The 17059-nt window shown below is 55.0% G+C and overlaps 1 protein-coding gene across 12 annotated transcripts in view; it reads right to left on the reverse strand.

The window, feature by feature from the left end:
* CROCC (ciliary rootlet coiled-coil, rootletin) overlaps positions 1 to 17059 on the reverse strand; it is a 78331-nt gene that overhangs the window by 41964 nt on the left and 19308 nt on the right. For 5 of the 12 annotated variants that reach the window (XM_077972533.1, XM_077972578.1, XM_077972572.1 and 2 more), the window contains 6 exons: positions 7029 to 7183; positions 2455 to 2640; positions 2279 to 2362; positions 2139 to 2200; positions 1892 to 2057; positions 993 to 1099 (listed from right to left, as the gene is read on the reverse strand). In XM_077972533.1, the coding sequence (XP_077828659.1) occupies positions 993 to 1099; positions 1892 to 2057; positions 2139 to 2200; positions 2279 to 2362; positions 2455 to 2640; positions 7029 to 7183 (760 nt within the window). Of the gene's footprint in view, positions 1 to 992; positions 1100 to 1891; positions 2058 to 2138; positions 2201 to 2278; positions 2363 to 2454; positions 2641 to 7028; positions 8835 to 9423; positions 10952 to 15422; positions 17052 to 17059 lie in introns of those variants that run through there. The other 7 variants (XM_077972563.1, XM_077972550.1, XM_077972565.1 and 4 more) reach the window with 6 other exon arrangements.

The raw sequence follows: 17059 nt of genomic DNA on the forward strand, positions 1-17059 counted from the left end.
TCGTTCAACCCCCCTGGCTGCCATGGGCTCGCACCTCCCTGCCTTTGCTCATGCCTTGCTTCTGCTTGGAGTGCCTGCTGCTCTGCTTCAACCCTACCCATTCCTTGAGGCTCTGAGCAAATTCCATCTCCACAAAGCGGTTTTTCTGACCTCCCCACCCCTCCCATCCTTCTGAGCCTCCAGGACATTCCCTCTGTCCCATGTACATATCACTGACCACTCGCTTCCTTAGTCTAGAATTTTGGGGATCTACGTCTCTTCATCACTAGAGGCTGTGAGGTCCTTGGTAGCAAAGCTGAATATTCTAGTGGATTAAAATCAGGAACTTTGGCCTGATGCAGTGGCTCATGCCTATAATCCCAGCACTTTGGGAGGCTGAGGCTGGCGGATTGCCTGAGCTCAGGAGTTCGAGACCAGCCTGGGCAACATGGTGAAACCCCGTCTCTACTAAAAGACAAAAAAAAAAAATTAGTCAGGCGTGGCGGCATGCCCGTTATCCCAGCAACTCAGGAGGCTAAGGCAGGAGAATTCCTTGAACCCAGGAGGTAAGAGGTTGCAGTGATCCAAGATCGTGCCACTGCACTCCAGCCTGGTGACAGAGCGAGACTCCATCTCAAAAAAAGAAAAATCAGGAACTTCAAACTCTGACTCAGCCACTTATGTACTATTGTGTGACCTCAGGAAGATCACTCAACCTCTCTGTGCCTCAATGTCCTCATCTGTAAAATGGGAATGAACACAGTTCCTACTTCACAGGGAAGCTATGAATATTAGTTGAAATGAAATATACAAAGAGTCTAGCTCAGAGTCAACATCTAATAAATGCTGACTGCCATGACTATGGTAATGGTTATTACAGGTTGCCTCTGTGTCCTCACACACCCTTGTGCACAGTAGGTGCATTGAGTTGAACTGAAATTCAACTGAGTTGAGTTGGATGTAAAGAGCAGGGCTGGCTCTCAGCCTCTGCCCCGTCCCCGGCCAGGCCTCACCTCTCGGTGAACATCTTCACCTCGCTGACCAGCCGCCGGAACCCCACTACCTGCCTCCAGAGGAGGAGCAGGCGACTGTGCTCGTTGCTGAAGTAGGCGTTGAAAGACTGGAGGGAAGACATGCCGAGAGAAGGGTTGGGGTGACAGCAGGTTTACTCCCTCCCCCAGCTTCCCCCATCTCCGACCATTCCAGGAGGCACCACCGTTCAAGGGAGCGGGTTTTTCTGTGGGCCTGTGTGCAGAGTTGTGTCCAAGCAGCCACGCTCAGCCTCCCAAGCCTCATGGTTCCCTCCTGCACAGGGACCTGGGTTTCAAATCCTCTTTTGGCTGCAAGAGGCAGCAAGGAAGGGAAAAAATGCCAGGGACCTAGCTTTGCCTCTCAGCTGCCAATTGCATGACTGTGGGCAGGTTACTTAACCTGTCTTTATTTATTTTGAGACAGAGTCTTGCTCCGTTGCCCAGGATGCAGTGCGGTGGCACGATCTCTTAGCCTCCTGAATAGCTAGGATTACAGGCATGTGCCACCACGCCCGGCTATTTTTTGTATTTTTAGTAGAGACAGGGTTTCACCATGTTGGCCAGCCTGGTCTCGAACTCCTGACCTCAGGTGATCCACCTGCCTCAGCCCCCCAAAGTGCTGGGATTACAGGCGTGAGCCACAGCAACCGGCCTTAACCTCTCTTTAAAATCAGGAGAATGATAACACCTACCACATGCTGTTATTACAAGGAATAAAGGTCAATGCACACCATGCACATGGTACATGCTACGCATTGATAAAGACCAGTTATTGTGATGACGGCTATTTACTTCTGCTAACATGCTCCCTTGGACAGTGCTCCCTCTCCAGTGCACCTTCCCCTTGGGTCAAGCTGGCCTCCCTGCACCCCCATGCCCACCTCCTCCTCACGCCTCCATGCTGCCTCCCGCTGCTCCAGCTCCTTGCGGCTGCGTGCCCAGTCGCTGGTCACCTTTCGTATGTCCTCACTCAGAGCTTGGTTGGCCGAGCCTGCCTGGTCAAGCTGTTCTCGGAGCATGGCATTCACCTGGGCCAGACTGGCACTCCTGAATGGGGCACAGGGGATCAGCAGGCACTCGCCCAGGGGGCCATCCTGCCAGCCCTGGCCCTCCCTGCTGCGCCCTCACCTCTGCTGCTCCTCCTCCAGCCGAATAAGGGCGCTCTCCAGGTCTTGGCTGTGTTCTGTGTTCTAGGTGAGAGAAAGGTTAAAGCATCAGGCTGGGCAGGTAGAGGGCAGGGCCTGCCCCTGCCCCACCCTGGCACCCACCCTCAGTCGCTGCTGCTCCAGCTCTCCGGATCTCTCCAGCAGCTGCTGCTCCAGCTCCGAGCACCTCTTCTTGTACTGGAGAATCTGGGGATGGGGAGCTGATGGTGAGCCCCAGGGGTTGGGGTAGTGCAAAGTGAACATGTGGGAGGGCAGGAGCAGGAGTGGGTGGCCCTGACCTTGCCCTGCAGCCGCTGTACAAGCTGGGCCTGCCGCTGCTGGCCCTCCTGGTAGGCCTGCAGCTTGCGCCGGTAAGAGGCCTGCTCCTCCTGCAGCTGCCTCCGCAACTCCACGCTCTGCCGTACCAGCCCCCTGGGCTCCTGCGTCTCCAGCTCCCCAGACTCCAGCCGCAGAGTCTGCTCCAGCTGCAGGGAAGGGCCATGGGTGAGAGTCCCGGGCCTCCTGGGAAGGCAGGCTCAGGCCTCTGTAGGGGGCACCAGGCTGGGCCCAGACCCACAATGCCTTGTAGGCTGATAGCCTGGCACCCTAGGGAGCAGGCACATGTGGGCAAGCCCAGGGGCAGTGCACATGTGCAGGGGGTGATGCAGCCATGCACAGACATGCAGATAGGGCATGCATGGACACATGCAGGTGAGCCCACAAACCCAAACCATGCAGGCAAAGCTCAAAGGTGCACCTGGGATCAACCTCAGGGGCCTCAGTAAACCATGTGCCCCTTCTCCAGAACACTTAGCCCCGTCGTGGTTTCTGTTTATTACATTGATGCCTGTGTCTCCCCACCACGCCCCCACTCCAATGTGAGCTCAGGAAAGCCTGGATTTTTTGTTCCTCAGTGTATCTTAGTACTAGAATGGTGGCTGTGGTATGCATGGCTCACGCTCAGTAAAATATTTGTTGTGAGGTGAATTAATGGCATGAGCTCATGGGAATATATTCAAAACAGAGGTGTCAATCAACCTATGCATATCTGAGCTTAAAGATATGCACACAATAACACATACAGGCAACCTCAAACATCCCCAGGTGGACACGAATGAACCCCTCAAATATACAACATTAAGATTTGTAAAAGATGCGCACAGATGTTGCCCTATACAGCGCCTGTATATTAATGCCACCTTCTGGCTGGGTGCAGTGGCTCACGCCTGTAATCCCAGCACTTTGGGAAGCCAAGGTGGGTGGATCACTTGAAGTCAGGGGTTCGAGACCAGCCTGGACAACATGATGAAACCCCGTCTCTACTAAAAATACAAAAATTAGCCGGGCGTGGTGACATGCACCTGTAATCCCAGTTACTCAGGAGGCTGAGGCAGGAGAATGGCTTGAACCTGGGAGGCGGAGGTTGCAGTGAGCTGAGATCACACCACTGCACTCCAGCCTGGGCAACAGAGCAAGACTCCATCTTTGTTTATTTTTATTTTATTTTACTGAGACAGTCTCGCGCTGTCTCCTGGGCTGGAATGCAATGGCGCCATGTCGGCTCACTGCAACCTCTGCCTCCCAGATTCAAGGAATTCTCCTGCCTCAGGCTTCCAAATAGCTGGGACTACAGGTGCGTGCCACCACACCTGGCTAATTTTTTGTATTTTTAGTAGAGATGGGGTTTCACTATGTTGGCCAGGCTGATCTCGAACTCCTGACCTCGTGATCTGCCCTCCTCAGCCTGCCAAAGTGCTGGGATTACAGGCACGAGCCACAGTGTCCGGCCCAAGACTCCGTCTTAAAAAAAGAAAAAAAGGCGCCCTTCGTCCTCACCTCAGGAAAGCCTCTGCTGCTGCCGCCCTTCCTCCACCCCCAGGCAGCTCCCATCCCCTGCATCCTCAGACCCCTGTGGGCTCTGGCTGCCCCTACCAGCCATGGAACCCTCTCAGCGCCCTTAAGGCACCTGCTGGCCCCTGATCTTCCCCAGTTGTTGGGGAGAAGGGAGGTGAGAGAGGAGCAGGGCAGTGTGAGAGCGCACAGTGGGTTGGGGGCACCCAGCAGGGACAACACCCCAGCCCATCTGACTCTGACACTAGCCCCGCACTCACCATCTGTGGGTGCGGGTTACGCTGTGCACATTCTGTGAATTGGAGTGCTTTTGTGTGGACTAGTTTTAGGGTCTCACTATGTTGTTTGTGGCTTGTTTTGTGCATCTGTGTGTCTCTGTGTGGGGCCCGTGTCGTGTCCACACTGCATATCTGTGTGAAGCAGGTACTGTTTGCCTCTGGGACACAGAGGGGTTCAGGCCGTTGCTGGGTTCTCCTCCCCTTTCTCCAATGCTCAGAACCAGAGCCAGGACCCTCTCGGCCACACCTCACCCCTTTCCATAACCTTCACCCCGCACAAAACAGCCTTTCAATTTTACTTGCAATTCAAAAGGGAAGGAGGCTGCCACTAAGCCAGAGATGAAAGAAGTTGACTGTCTCCCCTAGCAACCGCTGCCCTCGGACCGCCATTCCATTTACTCTTTCCAGGTTGCTATGGACACAAGGGAGCCCAGGGGTCTGTCCTCTGGAGCCAAGGGAGGCGTGGCCACTCCCTCCTTTCCATTCTCAGCTGTGCCTACACCTGCTTCTCAGGGACAGCAAGAAGGAGGGACCCCCGTAGGGGGCCGGAGGTCCTCTCTCTTGGCCGGCAGGTGGCCTCTGGGAGTTCCTCAGTTTCCCTGCAGGACATGCAGTCAACAGGATACCGGACCCTCCCTCCACTCCCCATGCCAGGGGTGCTGCAGGGTTGGAAAGATCAGAACAATCTCGCTGACTGCCCCCCAACCCAGCCCACCCTGCCAGTGAGGGCCACAGGGGCAGGCACTTGCCACCTGTGGCCATGGAGAAAAGGGGGTGGCAGGGAAAGAATGTTGCCCAACTGCAGAGCCCTGGACCAAGGGTCTCATCCCAGCACCACCACTGACCTTGGGCCTATCATGCCCCCTCTCCAGGACTTACTTTCCCTATCTGTGATAAGGTGATCTCCAGGCTCTGAAGTTCTCTGGGGACCCACCCTCCAGGAAAGGCCTTTGCAGTCATTCCTATTCCAGGAATAGTCATTCCTATTCCACCTCTGCCTCCAGGTGGGGCCTCATTCAAACCATGGTGGATAGAGGACAACTGAAGCAGCGGGCGCCCTCTGTGTGCCATTTGGGGCCCCCCTAGCCACAGGAGGGAGCCTTCCACACTAACCCAGTCCCCCTGTGCTGCAGTCCCAGCCCCAGCTGCTGTGTCCCAGCAGAGGAGGAACCTGTCACCTCCCACCTCTTCCTTTCCCTGCCAACTGGGGGCAGGGCCAGCTTCAGAAGGTGGCATTTAAGAGGCAGGCCCTGGGGGTGTGGCACTGTGCCATGCATGGGCCAAAAGAAAAGGGAGGGCTGGCTCAGGGCCCCATCACCACTAGACAATGCAAGACTGGGGCCAGCATGCCCTACACACCCGCTGCAGACCCTGGGAAAACTAGCTCTCCACTGTCCTGATGCTAGGGGCCACTGCGGGCCGCCTACCCGGCTCCTCTACAAGTCCCAACTCGTCGGGGGTTTGTCCAGCCAGACAAATCCCAGGACACGGACACGCCCCACAGTCACACACAGGAACACACACCCTCCTCCCAGTGCGGGCTCCAGCCTGGACAAGCCCAGCTCAGGGGTCCCATGCCAACCCCAGCTCTGCCACTACCACACAGGAGACGCTGGGCCAGCCCCTGCCTCTCTGGGTCCCTTCCAACTTTGCGGGGACCAGCTGTGCCCTGAAATCCTTAGTCCAGAGTCTCTTCCCGTATGTAGGAAACAAAACTTCAGAACTTTGGTTCTAGACTGGGTTAGTCTAGAAACCAAACAGAGCCCCAGGGCTGCGAGCTGGAAGACCTGGTGTCTAGCCTTAACTGTCTGTGTGCCCCCAGCATGGTGCTTCCCCTCCCTGAGCTTCTGTTTTCTCCTTTGTTAAATGGGCATCATAATGGTCCCGAACTTGGTGTATTAAATGTGAAACACTCAGCACATGCCTGGCACACAGTAGGCATTCAATAAACAGTAGCTACTATTAATACACTATTGCCACCTGCATGCCTCCCATCTGCACACATACACTCGGTCCCACTTGCAACTCCCTTACCAATCTTCAGCCACCACCAACTTCCCAGGGTTACCTCCCGGCCACCTGGAGGCCCAAAGCAGACAGTGCATCAAGAGCATCCCGCACCCCTGGCACCGGCTCACACCCAGCTCCCGCCCCAGGCCGTGGGACCCCCACAAGCCTACAGCACAGGTGATGTGAATCCTGCCTGGACATGAAGACAGGCCTGCTTCTCCTTCCTTCCCTGCCTGGAACCCATTCCAATAGGCAGTGGCGGCAGGTCTTGTGGCTGCCCCAGATGTCCTGCAGAACACCGCGGGTGGCCACACCAGCCTCCAGCCAGCATCCAGCCACCGCCTCATCCCCAAGGCCCGTGGCAACGGTAGCACAGGGAGATGCCCAGAAACTCAAGGGGCAGGAATCTCTAGGGATCTCGTTCTCTGTGTCCCGCATCCCTAACAGGCCTGGGACAGATGGGAACAAAATGCCCCTATGCCAGGCACTTTATTCTATTATTTCCTATTATTCACACAACTCCACGTCCCATTACAATCCCCACTACAGAAAACAGGCTTGAAGAATGTAGTGATTTGTTCAACGCCACTCAAGGTGGCAGAGCCTCAATCCAAGCTCAGGCCAACCTGACACCAGGGCCCATCTTTTGCCCCATGTGTAGGCCTGTTCTAGATGCCTCCATGCCCTCAAACCAGGGGAGCTCTGGCCTAGCCCACCACCTGGGCGGCACCCACCCTCTCGCTGACCGCGTTGTACTTAATGGCAAGTTCATCGCGCTCGGCACGGCTCTGGGCCAGCAGGTCCTCCACGCGGGACAGCTCCTGCTGCAGCAGCTGGTTCTCCTCCTGCAGTGACAGCAGCGATGCCATCTCCGTGGCTGGCAGCGGGACTGGTAAGGGACAGTGGGTACATGGTTGGCTTCTGGGTCCAGTGGGACATCCTCCCCACATGGGGGGGGGGGCAAGAAAACCATCCAGGCCCCTGAGATGAGCCCAGGTGGGAATGGCTGCAGGATTAGGCCTGCAAACAGAGCTGAGAACAGGGAGGAAGGCAAGGAGGGGATACAAAGCTGGACATAAAGTAAACACGGCTCCAGCTAAAGTGTGGCCCAGCAGCTTTTGGAGGTGCAGGAGAGAGGCTCAGTCTAGGACCCAGGAGACCCCTGAGTTCTTCCTCCCTCCTTTTCCAATTACTATTCTTCTCTGGGGCCTGTTTTACTTATCTGTAAAATCAGTGGGGCGGGCACGGACTCAGGCCTGTAATGCTAGCACTTTGGGAGGCGAGATGGGAGGATCACCTGAGGTCAGGAGTTTGAGACTAGCCTGGCCAACATGGCGAAGTCCTGTCTCTACTGAAAATACAAAAATTAGTTGGGCATGGTGGTATGTGCCTGTAGTCCCAGCTAATTGGGAGGCTGAGACAGGGGAATCCCTTGAACCCGGGAGGCGGAGGTTGCAATGAGCCGAGATTGCACCACTGCACTCCAGCCAGGGTAACGCAGCTAGACTCTGTCTCAAAAAAAAAAAAAGGTAGAATAGTAACCAGATCCTCCCAGAAAAGCATCAAAGCCGCACTCAAGGGAAGAGCTTCAAGGAACTTCAAAGGCTAGGACTCAGGATAGCGTGGGTCAGGTTGTGAGGAGGAGGAGAAAGAGAGAAGAGGGAAAGAAAGGCCAGCGGGAGAAGCGGGGTTGTCCACCTCCTGTGGGTTCCCCTTCTACCCCAGGAGAACTGGACATACGCCCCAGGTGTCAGGGTGAGGGCCCCCTGAGTCTCTCTCTGTCTGGGGCTCCAGGGCACCAGCATCCCTGGTGCTCCCAAGGCGGGGGCCCGTCTGTAGCTTGTCAGTTGAACAGAGACAATGGTTAGAACACCCAAACGCCATCATGGAGGGCTGCCAGCACACCAGCTGCAACTGACTGTGCCCTTCCCAGACCCTCAAGCCACATAACGATACAGTGTGTGCCACCGGCTGAGAGGAGCAGGGACCATCCACCTTCCTGCCCACATGGGAAATGCATGGACAGCGCCATCCACTGAGACTTCTGCAAAACCCTGGTCTGAGCTGAGCTGCCCTTTCCCTACATCTTGGGTTCAACCAGCTCACACCTTCCCCGGGTGGAAATATGGGATTTGGGGTTCACATCTTTGCAGCAGGCTACAGGCAAGCACGGAGGGGATGCTCAGCCCTTCCTTCTAGTTGCACCACATGCGGAATAAGTCTGGGCAAATTCATCCCTGAGCCTCCGTTTCCTCATCTGTAAAATGGGTTCTTCCATCATAAGGTTGTGCCTGCCCCACAGCGAGTTACAGTCATGATCATCATGGTGACTGCTCAGGAAAGGGACATGCGAAGAGGTAAAATGTGGGTGGTGTCTGTGGAAGGGAGCGGATGGGGGTGGCACCTGGGCTCTCAGGCCGGGAGAGGTTGCGGGTGACAATCTCCCTGATGCAGGCAGGCAGGCTGGTGGTCTGAGCGTCCTGGGCCAGGTCCCGCGTGCCCAAGCCCTTCTCCTGGCACAGGACGCTGCTCTCCAGTGTCTGTGGGAAAAGCGAGAGGGTCTTCAGGGGACCTGGGACCCGGGGCTCCCTGGCCTCGGGGGAAGAGCCAAGTCCTACCGCCCAAGATACGGGTCCCCAGGAGCCCCCGCAAGATGGAGTGAAGCCTGGGAATTAGAATCCAAAAAATCCCCGTGGGAGGAGCCTCTTGTGCGCTCCCCGCCCCTGGAAGAAGTCCACCCAGGGCCAGAGATGCGAACCAAACCCCAGGAGCAACTCCCAAACCCCACTGAGGCAGTCCAGTATTGGGGGCTCCAATCCGGCTCCGACCCTAGATGGATGAGGATCTGGCTATGCCAGAGGTCCTCCGAATCCTAAAATCTGGAAGTAGGGACCCTCTTCTCCCAATGCAGGGCACTGGGATACTGGGATGAGGAAGCCACAGCAGGTGCACCCTGTGTGTACCTCTGCCCCCCGTCTTGCCAGGAACTGCAAACGGGGGCCCCTTATGCCCCACCAGCACCACACCCCTCCCACCCCTTGACCCCCAAGACGCACACACCTCTCACGACTCCTGCTAAGTCCACACTACCCCGCCCCAGACAGGGTGGGCACAGCCCCCAGGACCCACCTGGATAACCGTCTCTAATGTCAGCTCGACCTCCTGTGCCCCCGCCAGCCCCAAGGTCATGGGAGGGAGGCTGTGAGCACTCCTCCAGCCCCCTTTCCCAGGACCCCAAGACTAGCTCAGTCAGCACGCGCCACAGCCAGGCTGCTGTGCTGAGCACCAGGCAGATTAAGCTTAAATCCGGCGGCGCCCCCATGTGACCACCGGGGTGGGAGGAGCGGGATGGGGGCTGAGGGGGGAGGGGATGGGAAAGGACAGGAGAGGAGGGAAGCAGAGGCGGGGAGCCGAAGGAAGAGGAAGGATAAAGAGAGGGGAGAAGAAGGGAGAGAAAGGAAGGGAGGAGAGACAAGAGGGAATGGGGGTTGAAAAGGAGGGGAGGTACCTGGAGGTCAGGACCTCACACACTCTCCACCCTCCACAGGTTGCTGGGTCCTAGAGCCCTCTAAGCCAGGGGATGGGGTCAGTAGCCATGAGACAGGAAAGGCCAGAGTCCTAAGTCTTCAGGACCATCTTTGCTGGCCCAGAACTGGGGTCACATGGTTAGCTAAGAATGCAAGGATTTACAGCATGCTGGGAGCACGCTTTCCCACAACAGGTGTAGGGCAAAGAATGCAGGCTGTGAGGTCACCCAGAGCAGGCTAGGCACTTAGCTAGGCATGAGCGGTCCAGCCTGGACTGATGAGCATTTATGCAACACCTGCAGCATTCCTAGGTCTGACCTAGACACAGTAGCACAGCCTCGACCTACAAATGCCCCAGCCTTGCCCTGCGGGCACTTATTGAGAAGCTTCTGGCCCCTCCACACCCACACCAGCCCCTACTTGCTGGGTGCACCAGCAACAGTGACTTTGCCTCTCTGAGCCTCAGTGTCCTCTTACGTAAGATGTGATAATATTGGCACTCACCTCATGGAGCTGTCTGGGGATGAAAGAAAATATCGTGTGTGCATAACCAGCACATGACACGGTGCCGGGGGGTCACAGGGTCAACACTCAAGAAATACTCATTTCATTCATTTGAAAATCCAAAAGGCACAGTCCCGGTCGAGCGCGGGCGCTCACGCCTGTAATCTCAGCATTTTGGGAGGCCAAGGCAGACAGATCAGCTGAGGTCAGGAGTTTGAGACCAGCCTGACCAATATGGTGCAACCCCATCTCTACCAAAAATACAAAAAATTAGCCGGGCGTGGTGCCACATGCCTGTAATTCCAGCTACTTGGGAGGCTGAGTCAGGAGAATCGCTTGAACCTGGGAGGCAGAAGTTGCAGTGAGCTGAGATCGTGCCACTGCACTCCAGCCTGGCAACAGAGTAAGACTCTATCTCAAGAAAATAAATAAATAAATAAAAATAAAAAAATTAGCTGGGGCATGGTGGCATGTGCATGTAATCCCAGCTAGTCAGGAGGCTGAGGCAGGGGAATCACTTGAACCCGGGAGGAGGAGGTGGCAGTGAGCCAAGATTGTACCACAGCACTCCAGCCAGGGTGACAGGGCAAGACTCTGTCTCAAAAACATAAAATAAAATAAAATAAAATAAAATAAAATAAAATAAAATAAAATGAGACTAGACCAAGCGTGGTAGTTCAGGTCTGTAATCCCAGCACTTTGGGAGGCCAAGATGGGAGAATCACTTGAGTCCAGGAGTTTGAGACCAGCCTGGGCAACATAGCAAGACTCTGTCCTACCAAAAACAACAAAAAAATGAGACTGATAGTACCTGCCACACCTGGCAGGTGGTGAGCTATTAGCCAATGGTGGCCACTGTTCCTTTCGTCATTAGCATCATGTATCTGGGCTCCTGTCCTTAGAGTTGTAAGCCCTGAAAAAGGACAGGAATTGCTCATTCGAGGAGCTCCACTTTTAAGACACAAGTCTGCTGAAGTTCCCAGCTGAACAAAGCTCCTTCCTTCTTTAACCTGGTGTCTGAGAAGTTTTGCCTGTGGCTCGTCCTGCTTCACTGCTATGCCTCAGCCCTCGGCCTCTGGGTGCCTTCTGCTCCATGCTGTGCCCTAAAGGGGGCATATTCACATTATCTCATTAAATCCTTACTTCGACCCATTTCCAGATGAGAAAACTGAGGCTCAGAGAGATTGGGCTCTCACCTACTCAAGGTGACATGCTTCAGGGAAGTGGTGAGCCCACAGCTCATTCCACTGTGACCAGCAGCCTCCCAGTAAGTGACTGAAGGGCAAGGCCGAGGCATTTGCACTTTGAGGCTCTACTACTGTATCGAGGTCAGACCCAGAATGCCACGGTGCTGTACAAATGCTCATCAGTCCAGGCTAGACCGCTCATGCCCAACTAAGGGACCTGTTCTGCAGATGGAAAACCAAGAGACAGGGCAGAAAAGATAAATGTTGCCAAGTTGCAATGGCAAGCAAGCCAGATTTGGGCAAAACTAAACCAGCCACTGTCCGGGTGCAGTGGCTCACGCCTGTAATCCCAACACTTTGGGAGGCCGAGGCAGGTAGATCGCTTGAGATCAGGAATTCTAGACCAGCCTGGCCAACGTGGTGAAACCCCGTCTCTACTAAAAATACAGAAATTAGCTGGGCATGGTGGTGGGTGCCTGCAGTACCAGCTACTCGGGAGGCTGAGGCACAAGAATCACTTGAAACCAGGAGGCAGAGGTTGCAGTGAGCTGAGATTGCACCACTGCACTCTAGCCTGGGTGACAGAGCGAGACTGTGTCAAAAAAAAAAAAAAAAAAACTAAACTAAACCGGCCAGCAGCAGAGAGCTGCCACTACAAACCACAGGGATGCCCACTCTTCTACCTCTAGGCAGCCTCCAAAAATCCCCACTACAGGCTGCACACCTGCCTATCAAAGCAGGGGGAAGCCACAAATACAAATACCCCTGGGCCAGCATGTCCAGCCCTGCACACCCAGCTCAGCAGAGGGGGCCCCAGATGTCCTTGGGGGACTGAACTGAATTGTTCTGTGCCTTCTCCTGACCACGGCCCTAAGGGTTGGGGGAAGGGGACAGGATATCAGCCCCTGGCACCAGGTGACACCCACCCTTGGCTCCATCCCCAAAGTTCTCCTGCAGAGTCCTGCTGGGTTCTGTGGGTCCCAGGAAGTCACATCTGAACCCTGTGTATGTTGTATGTGTCCACTACTTCCACCCAATTCTCCAAAAAAAAAAAAAAAAAAGACTGAATTCCCCTTAGAAATCTGGATGCTAACAGCTTCAGCATCTGGCCACCTGGACTCCAATCTTGGCTCACAGACCCTGCGCCAGAGTCTTCACTTCCCTGAGCCTCAGTTTCCTCATCTGCAAAATGGGATAATAATGGTGCCTGTCTCTAGCATGAGCATCAAATAAAATACCCCGTGCTAAGCTATATGCCTGGATATGGTGTGGCAGAAGCTGCAATGTGCTCACCACAAAGCATTTCCGATTCTCTTAGGAATATGGCTGAAAGCCATTTCCCAGACTCCTTTCCAGTCAGATACGGCCACGTGGTCAACTTCTGGTCCACAGAATTCAGACAGAAAGAAAGCGTGCCACGTTAGGCTTGGCCCATAAAATTATTTCTCTCCTTCCTGCTCCATCAGCTAGAAGGAAATAATTCCAAGGTCCTAGGGGATGCTGGAACCACAAGACAGAAGGGATCTGGGTCTCTGGGTCACCACATAGAAAGCCACCGGCGAAACACCCAGCAGGACTTTTCATGAATGAGAAATAAACTTCCATTGTGCTAAGCCTCTGAGGATTCAGGGTTTCACTATCACATTAGCTAGTGTTACCTTAATTACTACCAGCAGTTAAACAGCCGGTAAGTGTTGGTTATTACTACTGTTATTATTACTATCATGAGTATTATTGGCTCTTTCTAGTACCGAAGCTAGAACCCTGTGCCTTGTTCTAGATGCTGAGCCATTATTTGGTGACCAAATACAGAAGAGACACCCTTTGTACCCTTCCCTCCCCACTACCACCCTCCAAACCTGCCTTTTGCCAGGGTTAGCGGCAGGAACTAGCCAAAAAGCTCCTCAGAGATTACTCATTTCAAACATAGCAGTACCTCTTATCCGCTTACCCCTTCTTTATCCTCCTGCTGCTGACTGGAAATTATGACAAAAATATTGAACCAACCATGAGCCAGTCCCTGTGTGCAAAATGTTACATCTGTCCCTTACCTGCTTTAACATTCCCGGCACCACTCTACTCACTTTACAGATGACAGCATGAAGTCTCAGCGAAGTTACATAATTGGCTCCAGTGCACCCAGCCACAAAGAGCTCAAGTCACAGCCGCGACCTAGGTGTGCCTGATTCCAAAGGGTTTTTGTTTTTTTTTTTGTTTATTTTGTTTTGCTTTGTTTTGGAGATGGAGTCTCGCTCTGTCACCCAGTCTGGAGTGCAGTGGCATGATCTCGGCTCACTGCAACCTCTGCCTCCTGGGCTCAAGCAATTCTCCTGCCTCAGCCTCCTGAGTAGCTGGGATTACAGGTATGCGCCACCACGCCCAGTTAATTTTTTAATTTTTAGTAGAGACAGGATTTCACCATGTTTGCCAGGTTGGTCTCAAACTCCTGACCTCAAGTGATCTACCTGCCTCGGCCTCCCAAAGTGCTGGGATTACAGGCATGAGCCACCACGCCCAGTCCAGAGTCTTAAATAATAACAGCAAGCTGGGTGATCCCAACACTTTGGGAGGCTGAGGTAGGAGGACTGCTTGAGCCCAGGAGTTTGAGACCAGCCCTGGCAACATAGTGAGACTCCATCTCTACCAAAAAATACAAAAAAAACTGGCTTGGCATGGTGGCATATACCTCCTGTAGTCCCAGTTCCTTGAGAGGCTGAGGCAGGAGGATTGCTTGAGCCTGGAAGGTTAAGGCTGCAACGAGCTGCGGTTGTGTCACTGCACTCTAGCCTGGGTGAAAGAGCAAGACACTGCCTCAGATAAACAAAAACAGTAACAGCAATGACTGCCATCCTGCAGCGCCTGCTGTGTGCCTGGCACCACCCCAGGACTCCGATGTGTATTACATAAGCCACTGCCTGGACTGCTCAGATGGCTCCCCAAGGGTCTCTCTGCTTCGCTGCTCATCCCCTCACCCCACTCAATTTCACACAGTAGAGGTCATACCCCTCCCCCGCCCAAAGCCCTCTACTAGCTCTTACCGCACCTAAAATGAAGTTCAAAGTCCTTCCATGGCTCACAGGGCCCACCAGATCTGACTCCACCCCACTTCTCCCACCTCATCTCCTCTCTCCCCCTCACTCATGGCCTTATTTTATTTTATTTTATTTTTTGAGGCAGAGTCTTGCTCTGTTACCCAGGCTGGAGTGCAGTGGTGCACGATCACGGCTTAGTGCAACCTCCGCCTCCTGGGTTCAAGCGATTCTCCTACCTCAGCCTCCTGAGTAGCTGGGATTACAGGCAAGCACCACCACGCCCAGCTAATTTTTGTATTTTTTTTTTTTTTTTGGAGACAAAGTCTGGCTTTGTTGCCCAGGCTGGAGTGCAGTGGCACGATCTTGGCCCACTGCAACCTCTGCCTCCGGGGTTCACACCATTCTCCTTCTCAGCCTCCTGAGTAGCTGGGACTATAGGCACCCGCCACCACGGCTGGCTAATTTTTTGTATTTTTAGTAAAAACGGGGTTTCACCGTGTTCTCCAGGATGGTCTTGATCTCCTGACCTTGTGATCCGCCCGCCTCGGCCTCCCAAAGTGCTGGGATTACAGATGTGAGCCACCGCGCCCAGCTAATTTTTGTATTTTTAGTAGAGATGAGGTTTCACCATATGGGCCAGACTGGCCTTAAACTCCTGATCTCAAGTGACCCACCCATCTTGGCCTCCCAAAGCGCTGGGATTACAGGCGTGAGCCACCACACCCGGCTGCTCATGGCCTTCTTGATTCCTCAAACACCACGCATGCTCCCACCTCTGGGCCTTTGCACTGCCATTTTCTCTCCCTGGGACGCTCTTCCCCCTTCCTCTGCACAACTCACTGCTGCTTGTCAGCCAGATTTTAGCTCAAAAATATCACCTTCTGAGGGAGGTATCCCTGACTCCCAGCTAAAGACGTCCCTCCAGTGGCTGTTCCGTTTTCTCCAACATGTATGTTGTCTGTCTCCTTTTTTTTTTTCCTTTGAGACAGGGTCTTGCTCTGTTGTCCAGGCTGGAGTGCAGTGGCAAAATCACGGCTCACTGCTGCCTTGACCTCCTGCGCTTAAGGGATCCTCCCACCTCAGCCTCCTGAGTAGCTGGGACCACAGGTGCGTGCCACCATGCCTGGCTAGTTTTTTACTTGTTGTAGAGATGAGATGTTGCCCAGGCTAGTCTCCAACTTTTGGGCTCAAGCAGTCTTCCCACCTCAGCCTCCCAAAGTGCCAGGTTGGCTTAGTTCACTGCCACTTCCACAGTGCATGGGCTAAGGCCAAAGCTCCACGAGGAGCTGCTGAATGAATTAATGAATGCGAAGAGCCAAGTAATAATATAGGATGTTAAATGGAAAAAGAAATGATTCCCGTTGGCTCTGGCTGCGGTCATGTTGGGCCAAAGATGGTGTCAGCCGCAGACGGGGATCACGGAAGGACACCAGCGAACACATCCTGCATCTGCCGCATCCCAGAAGTTCAGGGTGAAAACCAGGCAGTGACCCCCACAGGGGCCACCTGGGTGGAAAGGGGGCCTCCCCTCCAAGGGCTGAGAGAAAGACTGGGGAGGGGAGGGTTAAGTCAGGCAAATGTGCGTGGGTGGGGAGCCTCCCAGATCCAGGGGTTGAGTCCTGGAGTCTTGCCTGAATCCCGCTGGCCTCTGCTCCGCCACGAGATCTGTTTATTAAGCACCTGCTGTGAGCCCAGCTAAAGAAAACAGAAATCTCTGTTTTCTGGCGTAAACAGACAGATGGAACCATGAAGGCCCCCTCCCCAGGGTCCCCATTCCCCAGTCAATCATCTTCCCGAGGGAGCTGTGAGCTGGTCACCAGAGGGGCAGACATCCGCCCCAGCATGGTCGTCAAGCTTAGGTTTGTGTGAAAATCAGGAGGGCGCTCGTTCAAAATGCCCACTCCAGAGACGCTGCCGGGCCCAGGGGCCTGAGGCCGCATGATGAGAGGCGCAAGGGGTGCAGGGCCCCATCCCCGCACAGCATCCGGCGGCCCTGCCTTTGTGGCCAGCCCAACTGCGCGCTCTAGGCCTCAGTTTCTGCATCCGCACAACGGAGATGCTTCCGACTCGACAGGGCTGCAATGAAGACGAAACCGCGTCCCACACTAGGAGGGCAGTACAGAGCGGGGACCGCAAGCAGGAGCTGCAGAGGGCATCTGCGGGGGGCAGTGGCCGTCGCGAGGGCCTCCCACGGCCGCCCGCGGAGCGAGGGGACCCCGGCCGGCGGAGGGACGGCTGCGCCCTGCAGGCCGCTGCGCCCGAGCAGGCCCCGGCCTCCTGTCGTGCCTCCGGCCCGCGACAATCCGGGCAGGATGGGCGGCAGGACGCAGCGGGGCATCCGCGGAGCCCGTCGGGAACGCTCACTTGGCCTCCGGTGCCGAGCAGCGGCGGATGAGGCGCCCACAGCGCCCCCAAATCCGGGACGTGGCTCCAGCCCGTCCCCAGGCGCGCGGCCTCCTCCGCCGGGAGCGCGTCCGTCCCGCCCCCGCGCACGCGCGCGCCCCCGGCCTCCTAC

This window comes from Macaca mulatta, chromosome 1, assembly GCF_049350105.2.
Source record: "Macaca mulatta isolate MMU2019108-1 chromosome 1, T2T-MMU8v2.0, whole genome shotgun sequence".
NCBI classification, from domain to species: Eukaryota; Metazoa; Chordata; class Mammalia; order Primates; family Cercopithecidae; genus Macaca; species Macaca mulatta.